Below are 20,241 nucleotides of genomic sequence, written 5' to 3' on the forward strand. Positions count from 1 at the left end.
CTGTTCTGAATATTTATTACATATCTTTCGTTAATAAAAGTCAAGACTGCCGTGTGATTCACACTTTTTTTATTATTATTATTCTGGTGTAGAACATTATCAATGTCTAACCTTCATTCTAGAGGGTAATTCAGAGAGGGGATGTCAGGAACCAACTATTCCCAAGGCCAACCCTGTCATGCAGTAACCTTTGGGCTATACCACCCCTGGAGCTTTAAATATATCTACCAAAAGGCTTCTGTGAGTGCATTTCTCACCACCACAATCAGAAAACACTAGAGATAGCACCCCAACAAGATGATGTCTGTAGTTTAAAAACACAAAACAAGCTCCAGCATGAGATTATAAATCAGTCACATGAATGGTAGCCGGCTGTCAGTTGGCCAACCCCTGCTAGGTCTTAAGGGAAATCTGTCATTGGGGCCACCTCGCCCTGGCAAGATGGGGTTAGGTCCTGGAAGAGGGCCGATTGGGTCAAAACGTGGTCTGAGTGGAGGGAACTGTCCGGGTGTCTCCCCAGGCCCAGGGATGAGTGAATTGATTGGATCCCCAACATAAGGAAGGGTTAGTCTTTCATCATATTCACCACCAATAATTCCTGGAGGAAGGAGAGAACTGGGAGGAAAAGGCCTGGGGTGCAAGGGGTTGGGGTAGAATGGAATGGGGTGGGGTGACGACGGCAGGAACATCACATGCCGCCCTCTCTGAGCTTCTTTTCTTTGTTTGTGCCTCTTCTTGTACAGCTATAGAAAAACAAGGACAAGATATGGTAAGTGAGTTGGATATTTCCCCAAAGTTCATTTGCTTTCATTGTACTATATACCTTTTCTTTTCCCATACTATCAAGGCAGGCAAAAAAAAAAAGTGCACAGAAGAGAACTTTTACCAGTTTCTATCTGCATGAATAAGGTAGTAGATATGAACACAATGCCAAATGAACTCTATTCTTTAACCACACTGCAACTGAGCAATTGTGCCAATTTAGAGTAACAATACATCCAAAGGAGGGATAACTGAGTGACATGTATTCTCAAGACTGCAATCTAGAGCTCTCAAGCTGATATGCAATTTTAAGTCAGCCTTTTTTGAAAGTGGAAAATTTAAATATTTGTTGAAAATGTCATGCCACACAATATAAAAAGTTAAGGTACTGGGCAGGGAAGGGGGTGGGGGGCCAGCACTTATGTTCAATTTCTCACCTAACTTACGTCCCTAATGGACCTCAATTTAAATAACAAAAAAGATGCTATTTTAGAGGATGGAACATATTCCTAAAGAACAGTACTATGTATTTTGTACATATTTGAGGACTTTCATTGAATTTTATTCTCTAGTCCTTCATCCCAAGTTTCTGTGTCCTATCAATGTCTTTTTACAGTGGTATCTGCAAATAAAACAATATAACTTATTCTCTTCATAATTTACTGTTCTAGCTAGCTGAACAGCTCAAGATTACTCCAGCACAAAAACAACTCAATTTTTTTAACAACAGAAGAAGGAAGAATATATTAAGGTGAAAACAGTCATTGTGTTAAAGATTCTTTTTCCTGTGTAATTACAAGACACTAAGGACTGAGTCTAAGGTAGAAGTTGAAAACATTTTCATTTACTAAAAATTAGCAATAAATTTAATTTAAACATTGCATTATATCATAAAAAAGTGGAAAATATGCCCTTAATGTATTAATTCACGAGTTATTTTTGTGCTATGAACATTAGCCTTGGTATTTAAAAATACCTACTTCTTTCCAATCTGTGTCTCGACCTCTGACAGTACCATCTACAAAGAAAAAACAAAAAACAGAGATTTAAAAACGTTTCATTCATCCAACATTAAACGTGTCTTACTTCAATTTTCTATCCTGAAATAGTCTACTTGATCTAATGGACTGTTTGTATTGCAGAGAACACAGAAATGAATGGGGAGAGTTTTCAGGACATAGGCAAAGGTATATGAAGCTTAGAATCTCTTTACAATAAGGCTATGTTATGATTATTTCTTACTCTTAAAAAAAAAAAAAAAAGCCCACAACTTAAAACTTCTGGCAAGCTGAGTAATTAAGACCTCAGTAACAAAGAACCCTTTTCTTGTTAACATGTTATCATGGAAATCACCTCGAAAATCCCGCAGATATAAACACCTCCACAGAAGTTGGTCATTCGAAGCAATACAGAGGTCACGACAAACTGCAGACAAAGACAGGACAGAACGAACATCCAAAAGTCGGAAGATCCGCAGTTTCAGCTCCAATGGGAGGACTACCAACCCAAACACATCTGGTAGGTTCAGTGCTAAAAGGAAAAAGAGGATAGGTATCACTGAGTAAAGAACATCCGGTTTCCCCATATATTCAACCGAAGTTGCCAACTTTCTAAAGAGATGATAAATTAGATGGTATCCTCAATTATCCAAGCTTAAGTTATCTGTAACAAACTTTTGTCCCCAGGTTAACTCTATAACTACTACTAAATCCAAGCCCCTTATTCTCTTTATGTTTTAGTAGAGAAACACATTACTTTTTAATACAGATCAAATAAATAACTATGACAATTTCTAAATACTAGCCAATGGCCTCCTTTGTTTCAAGTGATATTCAGTACAACAAAAAATTCTCTATTCAACTATAGAAAATGGATAATTAATTGGCTTGTGCAATTGGTTTCCAATGCTGCTACTTATTAGCTGTGTGCCTTTGGACAAGTTATTTAAACTCTAACTCAATTTTCTCATCTGTAAAATGGGTTAGTAATACTACCTACCTCACTGAGTTGAGAATTAAATGTGTAAATACATACAGAGTGCTCACAACAATGTTTGGCACGTAATTAGCACTCGAGTGTTAGATTACTATTATTCGATATCTAGCTGAAAAAGAAGGGAGGTAGACAAATTCAAAAGCAAAACCAAAAGGAAAAGAATAATATATTCCAAAGTCAAATGAAAATTATTTTTTCATTATTAGCTCCTTTGAATATATGGGATACCATTCTCAACTAGCAAAGATAATCAAAGTCCAGTAAGGGGTTTTAAAATTCACATTATTCTTTTCCCTCACCACCAGCCAAAGAAGAAAACTATGATTATAATAGCCTTGGCACCATGCAACTTGAGACCTAAAATATCATTTTCCTACATACAAATAGCAGATAAAAGCCACATAACTATCTGTATAAACCTGAAATTATTTACCAGCCAAAAGAACGTGGTAGATTATGATTCTACCCTATCATTTTCTACCCTATAGTTATACTTCCCCGTCCCACAGTCCAGGTTTGGCCATTTTCACCTGTTTTGTCCAGTGAAATGTGAGTGCAAGTGGCATATCATTTGTGAACAAAAGCTTTAAAAACCAACACATGGTTAGGCCACTGGTCCTCTCTTCCCTGTGCCACAAGAAGAGCAAGCCCTGGATGAGGACTACTCACCACTCCTCGGCCAAAGCCAAGCCCCACAGAGCACATATGCAAGTGAGACAAAAATGTTCACTTAAGATTTTAAAATACTTTTTACTACAACACAAAGAGAAAGCTGATTAACACAAGGATTTTGAGTCAATTATAAACCTCACTGAATTAGCTTCACCATCTATAAAATGAGAGTAAAATCTACTTCAAAGTTGTTAGCATTAAATAAGAATGCATGTGAAATATCCAAAGTACCTAGCACAGAGTCCCAATAAATAGTTTAAAAAAAAAGTAGACCAAATTTACAGGCTATACGTTATTTATATATGTATTTATTGAACACTTACTATAGGCCTGACCGTGTGCTAGGCCATGAGAATACAAAAGTGAAAAAGACATATTCCCTGATTTCAAGGTATTCATAACCTTAGGTGGAGAGAAATCATGTCAAAAATTATTACGATACACTGGATAAAGGGCTATAATAAAGATACATATAAAATGCAGTGGAGATACAAAGAGGATGTGAAGAGCAATTAAGGAATTAACATTTAAGCTTAGTCTTAAAAGAGGAGAATTTCCACTAGGATGAGAAAAGAGGGAAGAAAAGAGGGAAGGTTTATGTCACCCTTAAACATATGTGAACTTACTATTCTTTCCAGCCATTCAACCTGTGATGATTTATCATTTCTCACCTTGTCGGGTAAAAGCCAGAAGAGGATACACCAGCTGGTCCTTGAAGAGGCGAGAGAGCTTCTGAAGATCTTTGTATATCTTGGCTACATTTTCCCCTAGAATATTTTTTAAATGAAAGATCAAAACACACAATCAAATGGAAAAACTTGAAATGGTGTTCTCTACTTCCGCCAAACCAATCAAAGTGGTAAGTTAGTTTTCACAATTCCTACATAAACAGAAATGAACCAAAGTCTCTGGTCGAAGAGGAAGTAATACAATGTGTAACTCTGAAAGCTGAATCATCTTTAAACACATTTTTCCTTACTATAAAAGTAATTAGGAACTTACAAATGAAAGAATAACAGTACCTAGGTACTATAAGCCATAGTAAAAATTGATTAAAATGACTTGTCAAACGGAGCAGCATATTCCTACCCAACATAAAAATTACATATTGAAAATATTCAATATACTCTGAAAACTTGTAATCTAACAGTATTAACTTTCCTCCTCCTTTTTCATTTCCTTTTTCCTTATTTAACAGAAATCAGATCATCTGAGCTGTATTCCTGTAAAAATTGTTCTTAAAAAACAGGTCTCAGGAGTCAAATCTATTCCAATCCTAAATTCTACCATTTATTAGCTCTGTGACCTTGAAGTAATTTAACCTCCTCTAGACCTGTTTCCTGATCTAGAAAATGGGCATAACAACCTCTACTGCTGTAGAATGTAGAGTATTTCTACTCCCCACAGCAAGGTCCTCCATAGTATAGAGAGGAATATAAAGTGTTATTGCCAAGGAATTTCAAGTTTTTCTGGTCTTAACGGTAAGACCATCTTTACAGATTTATCAGTCTAGTTCATGCGTTCTCAACAAAAACAGTAGTGCCCCCAACCAGGCAAAAATCCCAGCTATTACATTGGTCTGTGACCCTCCAAAGGGCCACAGTATACAAATAAGTGTACAGTATATCTATGAAATTAAAATTTCATGAGGGAGAATGATTTGGGGGGAAAAATGTGTACAAACTCTCCTTAGGGGATTGATAATGAAAAAATGGTTGAGAAACACTGGCCTAGTATGACATTAAATGTTCAGAGACCATTATAAATACGTATTTGATGTCTCCTTTTCTTATCAGCTTTAGTTTACATACGTTAGTCTCTCAGGGCCTGATCTCCCCTGGGAACTAACAAGAGTAAGTCTCAAGACCTTCAAAGCAAAGATCTAGATCTAGGTAGCTTCCCTTAAAAGACACTGCTGTAAGTCCCATCTCCCTGCTATACCACACCATTCCCCATGTGGATTTTAAAACCCGCCTAAATTTACTATGAGGATAAAATGAAAAATACATCTGTAAAGGCCCATGTCCAGCAAAAGACAAGTACTAAAAGATGTTAATTCCCCTTCCACCTCATCTCTTCTCCTTCAACTACTTACCTGCCTCTCACACTTTGGGTTTAACTGAAAGAAAAAAGAAAACTCGTCTTCTTTGCATCTATTAATTTTTATAGAACATAAGCAAAACCATGCCTAGAATGCAAACTTTTGGTAAAGTTCCAATCTGTATCAAATAGCAACCAAATTTATATAAGTTTAAGCAAACTTTTTTTTTTTTTTTTTTTGCGGTACATGGGCCTCTCACTGCTGTGGCCTCTCCTGTTGTGGAGCACAGGCTCCGGACACGCAGGCTCAGCAGCCATGGCTCACGGGCCCAGCCGCTCCGCGGCATGTGGGATCCTCCCAGACCGGGGCGTGAACCTGTGTCTCCTGCATCAGCAGGCAGACTCTCAACCACTGCACCACCAGGGAAGCCCCTAAGCAAACATTTTGAGTGCAGTTTTTCCTTCCATAATCTTCGATAATGAAGTTGCATTGTATGGTTTCCACAAAACACAGATCCTCTCCATACTGGTTAAATACAATGCTAGAAAAATCCACAAAGAGTAATTTAGAAATTATGAAGCATCAGGACTTCCCTGGTGGTGCAATGGTTAAGAATCTGCCTGCCAATGCAGGGGACCCGGGTTTGAGCCCTGGTCTGGGAAGATCCTACATGTCACAGAGCAACTAAGCCCATGTGCCACTACTACTGAGCCTGCGTACCACAACTACTGAAGCCTGCGTGCCTAGGCCTGTGCTCTGCAACAAGAGAAGCCACCGCAATGAGAAGCCTGTGCACCACAATGAAGAGTAGCCCCTGCTCACCACAACTAGAGGAAGCCCCTGTGCAGCAACAAAGACCCAATGCAGCCAAAAATAAAATAAATAAATTTATTTTTTAAAAAAAAAGGAAAGAAATTATGAAGCATCAATGGTGTGTGATGTATAAATATAATTCAGTATCCAAGACCCTAAGAGAAACAGGAAAGAAACCAAAACTCTGCAACATTGTCTTAAATTTGCTTTAATCTCATCCAGAAACTGTTAAGTCTTTTGAACATTACCTTTCTGTTTTTTTAAAGTGAACCTCTCAAAGCTTCACCCCAGAAGTTCAATCATGGTTATATTACCTGATTCCTCTTTGCAAATAAAAGATTCTGGCAGCAGCTGCAGTCTTTTCACACTTCTAATCTCACTGTTGATTTTTAGTGTAGCTGTAAATAAGCCAAAGAAAGATGATGAAAAAGTTCTGCCATTTCATCAACTGCCTCCACTTTTTAGTGTGGACTTGCGTTCCCTTTGCCCCCATATATAGGAAACACACGTTATACAGACAAACTGCCCTACGCTTATTTCCTTCCCTCACAGCAAAGTCCAAAGTGCAAACCTGCATCACATTAAGTAAAATCACTCTAAAACACTTTTAAAAACTACAATAAGCACCTTTATATGAAACCCACTAAGTCTTACCAACAGCAGCTTATTAATAATTGAAAGATATGCAACAAGGTTAATAGGAGACCGTTAAACACAATACAATCATTATTTCTAATGAGGTCACTAAAAACTCCATTTATTTTTTATTTAACCCTTGACAGTGAGTCTTCTCTTATTTATTAAAAGAATCCTGCTAGTTTTCACAGTATCATCTCTCTCTAAACTCAGAGGATCAATATTCTCGACATCACCAGAGGGTTCATCTTTAATCCTACATGCAAAGGCGCACTTCATCTCGTTCCACGAAAGGGCCAGTGATGTGCTCGTGCACATGTGCACTGAGCAGGATGTCTCGGGTGAAGCAAAGATTTAAGGACATACTGCTCCTTTTCAAAGAACCAGGCCTGGAATGGTTCTGGAATGACTGTCTGCCACTTACATCCACAAGTAGATGATTTGCCAAGAATTATTAAAGGAACAAAGCATCAGAAACTAAGACATTTAGTAGCTATTCTCTATGTTAAGTATCTTAAGACTAGTAAATAAAGGTTAATATACACGTGTCGTTAAAGGCAAAAATTGAGGCAAAAATTACAACCTCACATTTACTATTTGATAGCTGCAACCTTGCAAGTGATGATGTGATGTAGCAGTATGATTAGATACTGTTGGCCCTCTTTGTATAAGAATGCCCAGCCAGAAGTTACATTTGCTAACTGTGATGAACTGTTGAAGAGACACTGCTAGGTCCTAGTGCCATCAGTCACGTCCTACAAACGTGAAACACCACTAAAGCTGAAAACGTGAGACTTTTAAATAACACTTCAAAGAATCCAGTGATTAAAAAGAAATAGAAGAAATTACATAAAGGGGACCTAAAACCATCTTTTAGTTCAAAGATCACAGTGTAGGTTAGTGGCTTTCAAATAGACTTTAGCAGAAAAAGCTTTTCCCAACAAAACCTTACAAGGGACCTCACTAAATGAAACAGGCACACGTGCTGCTGCTCAAGGTTCAAGTAGCGACACTGGCTCTACCAAGCCACCTCCCTGCTCCCATCTCAGCAGAAACTAGCAGCTGCAGAACATGTTGCAAACCAGAGCTAAGACATGTCAAGGCAACTGTCTCTGCTGTATAAAAGATGAGCCGTAATGAAAAATAAAAAATGCAGGCATTCCAATCTTATCATTCTCTCTTACTAAGCTAAAAGGGTGAAGCTCAAAAATCAAACCAGAGCAAAAACAAAAGAGTCTAGTCACTCAAATGGGTCTCCAGGATGTGTGATTACGAGACTACTCCATAGACCCCTGGTAGCTGGTATAGATCTCTGGATGGCATCTGAGCTAAAATGAAATACGAAAATAGAATGTATTGCTCGCCAGTGAAATTTCTTAGTATGAAAGAGGAGAACTAGAAAAAGAAACTCTATTCAGAGTGACTTACTTGAGGGTGGGTAGTAGGGGGATAAAACACACATACTGAAGCCTCAGAACCCTTGGCGGTACTTCTGTGCATTCAGAGATGCCAAACTAGATAAAAAATGATCCCAGCTCAACCTCACCTTTCACCATCTCTCAGTTCAAGACCTTGGTTAGTAAAACAAAAATTAAAAAGCCATCCACAGGCATAAAGAAAAAGTATTCTTTAAAGAGTTCATATGTAATAGACTCATTTTACTCCTAGTATCACAACTCCCCCTGGAGCAAAAAAATTACACAGTTAAGACAGCAAAGAGTATAGCTGCCTCTAGAGTGAAGGCTGCTAGCATAAACATCAGCCCTGTATTCTGTAACCTTTCAGACCCATGTTATCAGTGGGCTCGGGATTAAACAAAGTTGAGAAAGACTCCTAACTGCATCATGATAGCCCATCACCGAAGTGGCTATGAAATTTCTGGAGAGAAACATGTAAAGATTCACAAACTAACAAGCATGACCATGCCATCCAATTACCATTTATGACGATGAGGTTTCCCAAAGGCACACAGGTGAGAGCAGCAGAGCCACCCTCGCAGAGAGGATGCGTGTACTGCAGCTTATACACGCCCCCCGACCTCCAGTTCTCCGGCATGGACACAGCTTTGGCTTCAGTCCCCTGGGGAATGAAATGAAAGGGAAACAAATAATGAAGAACCGTATTACTCTCAAAAAGATTAAAAACCCAAGAGGCCCCTAACTTGTCTACAAATAAGCATTCCATACAGTCCCTTTAATAAAATTGATCAAATCATTAATATTTCTATTAATATTTAAAACTTTGATAGGAAAAAAGTTACAATATATTATCTGCCATCAAAACTTCTATTCAAATAGATAAAATAACATCAGAGAGAGAGACTGATTTCTCACTTCAAAGTCTCGCTTCTCTGCCTAGCAAAGCCGTATCATTATGCAAGATCCCAGTTCAAATACCACTTCCTTTGTGAAGCCTTTTTCAAAACAAATCCTTTTTGTCATTCCCACTCTCTCACCCTCTAACATTCTGTTCCTATTTCTATTGTTATATACTTCTATTATGTTATTAATTGTATTATAATATGTCATAATTTCCTTTTTGTTTCTCTCCCCCACTTACAGACTCCTTGAGGATAAGGACTGTCCCAGTATCTTTATATTCTAATTCCTGGCATGACATGGTGCACGTGTTCAATGATCACTGAATTAGTCTATATACTTGTTACTCATAACATGGCCCACAGACCAGCAGCATTGCTATCGTGTAGAGTATGCTCACATAATATCTCAGGCTCCACCCTAGATTTATTAAATCAGAATCTGCATTTAATAAGATCCCCAGGTATTCTTAAGCACATTAAAATTTGAAAAACTTCTAAACGTTCTCCTCTGTGAATCTCTGGCATCCTATATATGTATGTGTTTCTCCTACAATTTAGCCAATACAGTATAACGGTCTGTATACTTGTCTCTCTCTCCTCCTCTTGGACTGTAAGCAAGCTGAAAGCAGAGACAAGGCACTGCACCTGACACTGGCAGACATTTATCAAATGGATAAGGAATGAATGGATGAAGGTAAGCAACTACAGCATAAGAACAACATCCCTCTTCCTAACTGAATCTTACTAAGTTAGTGGCAATTCACAGAACCACTAACATAAAAAATAACCTGGTGAGCCATCTATCTAGTCATGCCCAATCCACACACACTGACAACATTTTACCTACATATGATCACATATAAACTTTGGGGTTTTTTTAAACCAAAGCTGCCATCAATTCTATAATACTAACTAAAAGCTGACAAGGAAATAAAGGAGAAAAAAAGAAGGAAAAGAGGGAAGGGAACATTTACTGACTGCCTACTGTATGCTCATCGCTGTGTTCGACACTTTACATTAATACCCAAACACACTTAATAAAGAAATCTAGAACACCACCCCTTTTCTAATGGGAAACTTTTGCTCTCTGTAGTCTTACCTGAGGTATGTAACCCGACTCCAACATGAGAAGATGTATGGATACTATCAGGGCGTCGCTGGGGTTAGAACAGTCAGCTGACTGATACAGGGTCTCTAATGAATGTGGCACTTGCCCTTCCACCGATTCGCTGCAGAGCATTGGTTCTGAGGGAAAGAAACCTGTGCCCTCTTCCGCATCCACGACATCTGGAATTGACTCAGCTTCAAAACTGTGACTAGGCCCTGACTGAAAAGGATAACAAAAACAACGAATTCTTTAAATAGACTTTCATCTTTTCACAGTAAATTTTGTATTCAAAGTGAACTGAGATTAGCACTCAGAGGTTCAGAAATGGTACACATTTTCAGCAAGCCCTCCTCAACAAATGACCCTGCAATCTGCTCCTCCATCCTGAATTCCTTATCTCCATTAATTCTGGCTGATATGCCAAACACCTGGAAATCATCCTAGACTTCCCCCTCGACCTTATTAAGCGCCACCCCCAATATGATTAGCTGTCAAAGGTCCACTGACTCTATCTCCTAAATATCTCCAAAATCTGCCCCTTCCTACTCCAGTGGTACTTCAGACTCATTTATCTCCTAACCTCCAGCAACAGCCTCCCCAAGTATGCCTTCACTCCTCTTTCTTGTCTTCCAATACATTCCACCCACTGCTGCCAGAGTTCTTTGACAATTGAGAATCCAATCATGTCCCATGTCCCAGCTTAAACTTGCCACTACTTCCCCTATGCAGACAGCAGCACTGCCCTAAATTGTGCCTTGGAATGTGACCCTAAGTGTTCTTAGGAAAAAAGAGGTCCACAATCAAATAAGTATGGAAATGCTACATGACATAGCCACCTAACCTCACCCTCCATATTCACAAAATACACTTTGGCATTATAAAGCTCTGAGAAGTCCAATAATAACAGAAAGTGTACGTAACATTTAACCAAGAAACACTATCCTCCTTCCTTAACACTCAGTATCCCCATAACACTTACTTATAGTCTCACAGGTTTTTCATAGAGGCCATGCTGAGAAATACAGGCTTACAAAATAAAGTCCAAACTCCTAAACTCCTTAGCATTCAGGGCCCTTCATCACCTGATCCCCGACTCTGTATCAAGTTCACATCCCACAGTCCCTTCCTCCCCATTCTGGTACTCCCCACCTCTTCAGGTTATAGACTACCTCTCTGCCTTGCAAAGGCCTTGATTATTGCACTTTATCACACTGTACTGCAACCTTCTGATTACATGTCTATATCCTACCATGACCACAAGCTTAGAAAGGAAAAGACTACATGTCACCCATTTTTGTAACACCCGTACAATACCTGGCACACAGTAGGTACTCAGTAAATGCTTGTTGAACAAATGCTGAAGGATAATATCTTACAATTCTTACAATTTCATGTTTTTGATTTGTTTTCTAATTTACACCACACAAAAATTCTGTAAAATTGGTAAGACAGATGACATCACCTTTTTATACGTACTGTAATTTTGATTCAGATTAAATAACATAATCAAGGTTACCAGCTAATAAAAATTTGAAATAAACAAAGATCTCCAGACTCACAGTTCAGGGCTTTTAGACACAATACACTGCTTCAGTAAGACTGAGTTACCTATATTAATTTTGCTCAGAAAGACTATTTCCTAGATATGTGCTCAACTCTTAATGCAAAGCACATGTTTCTTTTAAGTTCGTATTTCCATTAGGAAAGGAACAGAGGAAATTAAAATTACATAATATGAGTGAAACGGTGGAAGAATGTAAGGGAACAAGAGGTTGTTTCTTTCAAAATCCCTGAGGACCTGAGCCCTGATGGCTTATGGAAAAGATCCAAATTCATTTGTTAAAACCTAGAGGTTGATGACAATCCATGTTACCTAAAAACGACGCTCCATCATATTTTTGAGAAAGGAGAAACTACTTATTAAAGCCACTTAACACCTAACTAAATTATGAATTACAGGCATACCTGGAAATATCGCAGGTTGGGTTCCAGACCACTGCAATAAAGTGAATATATCACAATAAAGCAGGTCACACAACTTTTTTGGTTTCTCAATGCATATAAAAGTTATGTTTACACTATACCATAGTTATTAAGTATGCAATAGCATTATGTCTAAACAATGTACATACCTTAATTTAAAAATACTTTTTTGCTAAAAAATGCTAACCATCACGTGAGCCCTCAGTGAGTCGTAACCTTTTTGCAATAGTAACATCAAAGATCACTGATCACAGATCATAACAAATATAATAACAAAAAATTTTGAACTATTATGAGAATTGCCAAAATGTGACACAGAGACAGAAGTGAGCAAATGCTATTGGAAAAATGGCACCAATAGACTTGCTCAACACTGGGTTGCCACAAAGCTTCAGTTTGTAAAAAATACAGTATCTGCAAAGCACATTAAAACTAAGTGCAATAAAATGAGGTATGCCTGTATATATGCTCTTTGCTTCTTATACCTAACTTTTGGCCATTTACTACTTACTGACAGTCGTATGGGAGAGAATATATGTGGGAAAAATATTTTAAAAGGTTACCCCAGACTGATAATGACATGGGAGGAAGATATCAGAATCCCCTGGTGAGCTTATCAAACTCTACTCTCACTCCATGAGAACCACTGACGTTCTCTGAGCCATCCTGATATGATATAAGTACTTATCATATTCTTCATGCATGTGGAGATGAGAAAAAAATGTTTAGCACCACCTCTCTAAACAGATCATTTGTCATATGTCATTCACAAATGAGCGGAACAAGTATGGAACAGGACCCTAATATTAGGGTCTGATACTTTTTAGCTGATTGGTAAATTATAAAAATCATCTATGTCCCCACTAAGATTTTACAGTCACCCTATACAAGTCGTAGAATACAAAACAGCACGCTTTTAGAATTGAAATTACTAACATGAGGCAATACTAATGTCTCAAAATTTTCCAAAAGGAAACTAGTAAAGTAACCATCATATGAAAAGTAAAGAGAATGGATCCTTCTACCAGAATCTCTGAATGAGTCTATCATCAAAAAAGATTCAGAAATGTAATTTAAATATCTGACTAAATATTCTTACTCATTCTCTAGATTACTTCTATGAGACAGAAGCTCAGAGATACATAATAATTTCTGAAAAGAAAATTCATAAAAATACTTTGAGCTTTATAAAAGCTTTTTTAACTTACTTAATCTCTCTGGATACTATTACTAAAAATCTAGACATAGATGATTTTTATAATTTACCAATCAGCTAAAAAGTATTTTTTAATATCTGTCTATACTTGATGACATATAGGCACAATGAATACTTATAAATATTTAAAGACTGCAAAAAAAAATTAAGTTGACATGATGAATGTACACAAACACAAAACAATTAATATGGCATATGTACTGGTATTAAAATATTAAGTAATAAAGTGATCATTTGTGCCATACAAGAAATTAAAAGGCAGAATAGCAAATAATGAGGTGTTTACAAGGCAATAAAGATGATCAATACAAAGGAACTGAAGAAAACTACCGGGCTGCCGTTGGCAGGGCCTTGGAAGGTGGGTAGAGATGCGGACAGGAGAGAGAGGACAGGGAGGGGGTTCCACGCCGGGGGAGCAGCAACAGCAGAGAGCGAAGCAGTCGCTAGGCTGTGTGTGTGTGTGTGTGTGTGTGTGTGTGTGTGTGTGTGTGTGTGTGTGTGTGTGTGTGTGTGTGTGTGTGTGTGTGTGTGTGTGTGTGTGAGCAGCAACAGCAGAGAGCGAAGCAGTCGCTAGGCCGTGTGTGTGTGTGTGTGTGTGTGTGCGCGCGCGCGCGCAGCGCGCGCACCAGCGTGCAGGTGTGAGCATGTGCAGGTGCGCATGTGCGCAGGTGCTTGCTGCGAGAGGGACCATGAGGAGGAGGAGGAGGGGTCCAGTCTGACTGCAGATGGCAGTTGACAGGAGGGAGGAACAGAAACTAGCCCCCAAAGGTTGTTGGGCAACTGCTCAGAAAGCCTTAAAAACTAGGTACAGGAGGACAGACAACATTTTCCTCATCTCCGACATGAGAGGGTTGAACTAGACATTTGGACTTTTTCAGTTCAAAAATTATGAGCCCAGGTGTACCTATGACACAGAGTTACCTAAGAGCAGGGGAACAACATAATCAAAAATGTGCAGGAAGGGGCTTCCCTGGTGGCGCAGTAGTTAAGAAACCTCCTGCCAATGCAGGGGACACGCGTTCGAGCCCTGGTCTGGGAAGATCCCACATGCCGTGGAGCAACTAAGCCCGTGCGCCGCAACTACTGAGCCTGCGTTCTAGAGCCCGTGAGCCACAACTACTGAAGCCCACGCGCCTAGAGCCCGTGCTCCACAACAAGAGAAGCCACCGCAGTGAGAAGCACGTGCACCGCAACGAAGGGTAGCCCCTGCTTGCGGCAACTAGAGAAAGCCCGCACGCAGCAACGGAGACCCAATGCAGCCAAAAATAAATCAATAAAATAAATTTATTAAAAAAAAATGTGGAAGAAGAAGATGAACCCAGAAAGCAGACTGAAGAACACACACTGGAAGCCTGGAATGGAAAGGAAAAACAGGCAGGGCTTGTTAAGGGGCTGGATATAAGGAGTCAAAAATCATTCCACAGTTTTAAGCTCAGGAAAACAGTACTGCCACTGACAGGAGGAGCTGGTTTGGGAAGAAAACATCAGTGCACATATTTTCAAATTTACATCAGCATCTAGAGTCTGAGGTGACAATTTTTTTAATTTTAAAAACTTAAAATACACACACACAGGAATATTACTCGGCCATAAAAAAAGAATTAAATTCTGCCATTTGCAACAACATAGATGGACCTAGAAGGTAGGATGCTTAGTGAAATAAGCCAGAGAGAGAAACACAAATACTCTATGTTATCACTTATAGGTAGAATCTAAAAAATAAAACAAATGAATGCATACAACAAAACAGAAACAGACTCACAGATATAGGCAACAAACTAGTGGTTATCAGTGGGGAAGGGGCAAGATAGGGATACGGAGTTAAGAGATACGAACTACTGTGTATAAAATAAATAAGCAACAAGGATATATTGTAGAGCACAGGGAAGTATAGCCATTATTTTGTAATAACTTTAAATGGAGTACAATCTATTAAAAAATTGAATCACTACGTTGTACACCTGAAACTAATATAATATTGTAAACCAACTATACTTCAATAAAAATAAAGTATTTAAAATAAAAATAAATTTTCTATAAGATTATAATCTGCAGTCTACTGATGATGATTATCCTGACTGGTACAGAATTCAATTGAGCTATTCAGTATGATTTATCAACTACTCTATTTCTTGTCTTGATTTTAATACCCACCATACTTCCATCATTCCAGACATCAGATTGGGCTGCCTGTCCTTGGAATGAATCACGCAGTTGTTCATCCTGTATGCTGGACTGACTGGAGCTGGCGGCCAAAGAGGGTTGGTCATTATTCTGGAGTGAGGAATGCTCTGAATCTGTGGATGAAGGTAAGTTAGGTGCTGCAATGGCATCTTCAAGAATCAAACATATCAAGTCCCCAGAAACAATCCCATATGAAGCCAAGGTCTCTTCATCTCCAGTGAGGGCATCCTCGTTGTTCAATGTAATTGCAAACCGGGTATCAGAACTGCCAAGAAAGACGGATAAGGATAGTAAGGCTACCTATTACCATTACCCACAATAATACATTTGAAACATATATAAGGTACATGGTATGACCCCAGCAGAACTAATGAAAACAAAACGAAGATAAGAGGAAAGCCAAAGCTTGGAAAAAGTATCAAAATTATTTATTCTTATCACCAAATGCTTAGGTTATAGATTCTAGCCTGGGGGATAGGATCAGTAATTCTCTATCATTAATCCATGTTTTCATCAATTCTAAGATACACACTTTTTTATACTTTGTCATCTTTGAAACAGGATGCTTCTTACAATCAATGACATATCACAGCTTAATGGACAGCATTTTTTCACTTAGTGTGACATAAGAATGTGCATCTCAGGATTGACAGCAACGGAGATTCAATGAAATACAGCCTCTTTAAAATATAAATTATATTACATCATTCCTCTGCTGAGAATTCTCCAATGGCTTCTATTTGACCTTGGAATAGAATCCTTAACATGCCCTCCAAAGCCCAACATCTGACCCACTTCTCCTACCTCACCCATCCTCTCACTAGCTGTTCTCCATTCGACTCATTCCTTAAAACAGATCAACCTCACTGCAGCCTTTGGGCCTCTGCATCTGCTCTTCCAGTTCTTCAAATGACTTGAGTCTTTCTCATCATCCAGGTCTCAACCCAAATGTCACCTCTTCAGAGATGCCTTCCACCTGCCTCCATCACTCTATTTCATTCATCTGTTTTATTTTTATTACAACATTGCTATTTGAAAATATCATACTTATTTGCTTATCCGCTCTCTTCCCCACCCCTACGACTAGGATGTAAGTTTCATGAGATGGGTACCTTGTCTGTCTAGTTCAAAACTGTATCTCCAGCACTTGGCAAATACAAGTATTTGTGGAATGGATGCAACCAATAAACATTAGATGGAGAGATCAAGATGAGGCTGAAATCAGGGCTAATTAACAATATCCTTCCAGGACAGTTAGCTTATGGTTCCAAAATACTAGACCCATGTCCTAAACAAATATTCATAACCACAAAAAGTCAGATGAGTGCATGTAGATGACTGAGTATAAATTCATCCCTCCTGCTGATAAGTTCAACCTTCTTACTGAGCACCAGTTATAATGTCTTTTATGTGAAAGACAACACAAATCCAAAAACCCAGTGCTAAACAAGCTAAGAGCTCAAATTAGTCTGAAGCAAGGAACTCCCATCCTTTCTGCATGGCAGATTATCTGACCTTGAGAGAACCATCATCATTTCATTACATAGTGGTGAGGAATAATTAACAAACCACTGCAGAACATTTTATAAGACATTTACACTCAGCAATGTTAACTTCATTAACTTTTTGAGAGGTTAACCAAGGATGAAGTCCTTTGAAAATCATGTTCTGTTTATTTGTTCTTAAAATGCTACATTTTCAAAAGTGCTCCCCATAATTCATGTTTTTTCTTGCACATATAAATACATTTTTTCTTACCAATTAAAGTGTCTTTGGTAGAGAAATTACTGAAGCTTTAAGAACTACTCCTGCTTATTAGAAAATAAGTAGCTATGACTCTGTTTTCAAATATGTTGATAAATGTTGAAAATCTGCCAACTACCCAGAAAAACAACATCCCATTTTTAGCACAAAAAAGGAAAAACACCTCAAATGAACTATGTTTTTATGGATCATTTGTCACAGCACAAAGTTGTTTTTTTAATGGTATCTAGCACAATGTTTGTTCAAATATCGATTTGTAAAAAAGGTAAAGAATTGTCTGCTTAATAAAATGTCGGCCTCGCCTTTATTAAAAGGGAAGAGCTATTTCTAGAGTAATATATGGTTTTCCAGGAGAGTCGTTATTGATTCTGTTTTCTGAAACTGTGAAAAAAAAAATATTTTCATCAGGAACTGCCACCCTAGAAACTCCAGGCCTTTGAGAATTATTTTATGACAATCCCAGACCCACTTGCTCAGCAAGGACACTTTAAAAGTAATAATATCATATGGACACATTTTTAAACTGCCCATTTATTATAAAATGAACATACTTTCAGAAGAATGGATTTACTTTCACAAGCTGAAGTTTAACATTCCTTCCAGTTAACCAGCCTCGACTGTAAAAACAAACCTGAAAGCAAAACTAACTTGGGCTCTTGGGTAAACAAGCATCATATTGCGTTTCACATCCTTTCCAGAGTGTCCCACCTAATTAAAAAATAATAAAATATATATACATATATATGAAAATAAAAAGAGAAGTTAATTTTGACAATTTGTGGTGGGGTAGTGATGCCAGCATACAAAACACTTAGGTTTAACAACAAGAAAAAAACAACAGGATGTCAATTAATATAATGCCTAAAAGGAGTTATGTCAATGCCTCATTTTCTGTATTTATGGTTTTAATTTGGAGAAAAAAAGGCTTACTTTGAATGCAGTATTGTCTTAACCTGAAAAATGAAAGGATGAGACGTTCATAATACGGCCTCATTTTACTGAATTCCCTAAAAATAAAATGTAAGTTTATAAAAGTCTTATGAAAGGAACCATTTAATTAACAGAAAGGTTTTCTTTTGAAGAATTCATCTAAAAAGCCCCAAAGAACATCTTTTTTATTTTTTCTCAGCACACTCAAATTCCAATTCGGTAGCTCAGTATTTGAAGAGGACCACCTTTACGTTTGTCCCTCTACTCCCAGATTACTGTCCCCAGGATACCCTTTTGGAAACAAAGCAGCCTCATCTGCAGCCCCATAAATAACAGAATTTGATCCATTACTTCTCAACGTCACTGCCCCCAAACTGCAAGCTCTCCAGGGTCATCATAAGGCCAACGTTTTCCATAGTTTTTATCCAAAAAAAAAAAAAAAGCAACATCTTGCCCAGGAAAATATTATTATTTGAAACAGACCGACACACTGCACTTTGTAAAACTGCAGCTGGGAAGTCAAAGTGCCCACAGCGGCGCCTGGCACGTAAACACTTAACGGAGTCTTAAGGTGACTGCAGCCTGAAAGCAGCGGTACCAGGTTACAGGTGGCCTCGGATGGAGGGCAGGTTTCTAACTCCTTCTAGTACTCTCCAAACTTTTTCACTGAAATACTCCGACAGCTGGAGATGGTGAACTTAAACCCCTGAGAGCCTCGAAAGGTTTAATCCAAGCCAAACCCATAATTTCCAACCTTACATTTCAAAGGACGTGAGAATTTTGCATCCTAGCCTATTCCTAGGTTCGTTTACTGCAAACACGGAAGCGAAGGCTCACCCTGGAGGGGATCGGAGCCCCCGAGACGCCGGGCCATGACCTCTGGGAGCCAAGACCCCGCACGCTGCAGCCCCAGCGCCCGCTAGCCGCCCGGCCTGCGCGTCACAGTGCAGGACCGCTGGCCCCGCGACGCCCAGCTCGCCGCCCGGCCTCACGTGACAGCTCGGGGCGTGCCCGCGCCACCCGGCGCTCCTCCCCGACCCGCCGCGCGCGCCCCCGCCTCTCGCGTACCTGTACCCCCAGGTGGGCAGCAGGGCCTGCCTCAGGTGCGCGCGCAGCTGCCCCAGCGTGGGCTCCGCTTGGGGTATCTCCAGCGGCCAGGTCCGCTTCTGAAGCCGGACCCGCAGCTTCATGGCGGCCACAGGAGGGCCCAGGGGCCGGGACCCCGAGGCGGCGACGGTGACGACGGCGCGGCCGGTCAGCTCCCGCCTCAAGCGGCGGCAGCCCCGGAACGGCGACTGCCGGAGCTATGCGGATGCTGAGATGTAACGGCGTGAAGGCCCCGCCAGGCCGGTCTCTGGAACATGAGTGCCCCACCCCCTCTCTTGAGTGCGCCCCCTGGAGCCCACCCCGCGAGCAAGCTGCTGGTGGCCTGCGTGGAGCCAGGCCGCTCGGGAACTCGCGATCGATGACTCGGCGCGCGACAGCGCCCCCTGGGAGCCCTAGGAGCACACTGCGCAGGCGCCCAGACTGCAGCAAGGCGCGGATATCGGGGCTCTTCTGCTTTGTCGCTGTGTCACCTCTTTCCAGTTGTGCCAGGAGAACGTTAACGCTGAAAGGGATGCTGCAGACAAAACTACTCGCCACTCCGCAAGGCCCAGGTGTACCTGGTTCTTATCCCATTGCCTCCGTGGTGCCCGGCTCCAGCACCATACGCTCTGAGAAACCTTAGGTTGAGCCCAGGCTCTGGTAGTTTCTCCCCTTACAGCAAAATTAAAACAACTTGTAGTCAGTGATCTGTGTCGAAGAGTATATTAGTA

General features: G+C 39.7%; 1 protein-coding gene across 3 annotated transcripts; it reads right to left on the reverse strand.

The window, feature by feature from the left end:
• Window positions 1-54: 54 nt before the first annotated feature.
• Window positions 55-19,747, reverse strand: FBXO7 (F-box protein 7). 3 transcript variants are annotated; one of them, XM_060166828.1, is made up of 9 exons: window positions 19,493-19,747; window positions 15,701-15,791; window positions 10,339-10,566; window positions 8,857-8,998; window positions 6,598-6,681; window positions 4,101-4,196; window positions 2,116-2,292; window positions 1,743-1,780; window positions 55-743 (listed from the first exon to the last, which is right to left on the reverse strand). In XM_060166828.1, the coding sequence occupies exons 1-9, from the start codon at window positions 19,612-19,614 to the stop codon at window positions 354-356; spliced, it is 1,368 nt and encodes a 455-aa protein (XP_060022811.1). In that variant the 5' UTR covers window positions 19,615-19,747; the 3' UTR covers window positions 55-353. The 3 variants fall into 3 exon arrangements, with proteins under 3 accessions (XP_060022811.1, XP_060022810.1, XP_060022812.1); XM_060166827.1 differs by having other exon boundaries at window positions 15,701-15,995; XM_060166829.1 differs by lacking the exon at window positions 19,493-19,747 and adding an exon at window positions 19,262-19,415 and having other exon boundaries at window positions 15,701-15,843.
• Window positions 19,748-20,241: the final 494 nt, after the last annotated feature.

Source organism: Lagenorhynchus albirostris, chromosome 11 (genome assembly GCF_949774975.1).
Source record: "Lagenorhynchus albirostris chromosome 11, mLagAlb1.1, whole genome shotgun sequence".
Classification (NCBI taxonomy): domain Eukaryota; kingdom Metazoa; phylum Chordata; class Mammalia; order Artiodactyla; family Delphinidae; genus Lagenorhynchus; species Lagenorhynchus albirostris.

Bases quoted from the DNA above. Each gene is read 5' to 3' on its own strand.
- FBXO7 (XM_060166827.1), bottom strand. From the start codon at position 19,614: ATGAAGCTGCGGGTCCGGCTTCAGAAGCGGACCTGGCCGCTGGAGATA. The intron at 10,567-15,700 runs GTGGGTATTAAA...TATCCTTTTCAG, and splicing joins TCTGGAATGATGGAAGTATG to TCAGGGCCTAGTCACAGTTT. The intron at 744-1,742 runs GTAGGTATTTTT...GTTTTTCTATAG, and splicing joins GAGACACAGATTGGAAAGAA to CTGTACAAGAAGAGGCACAA.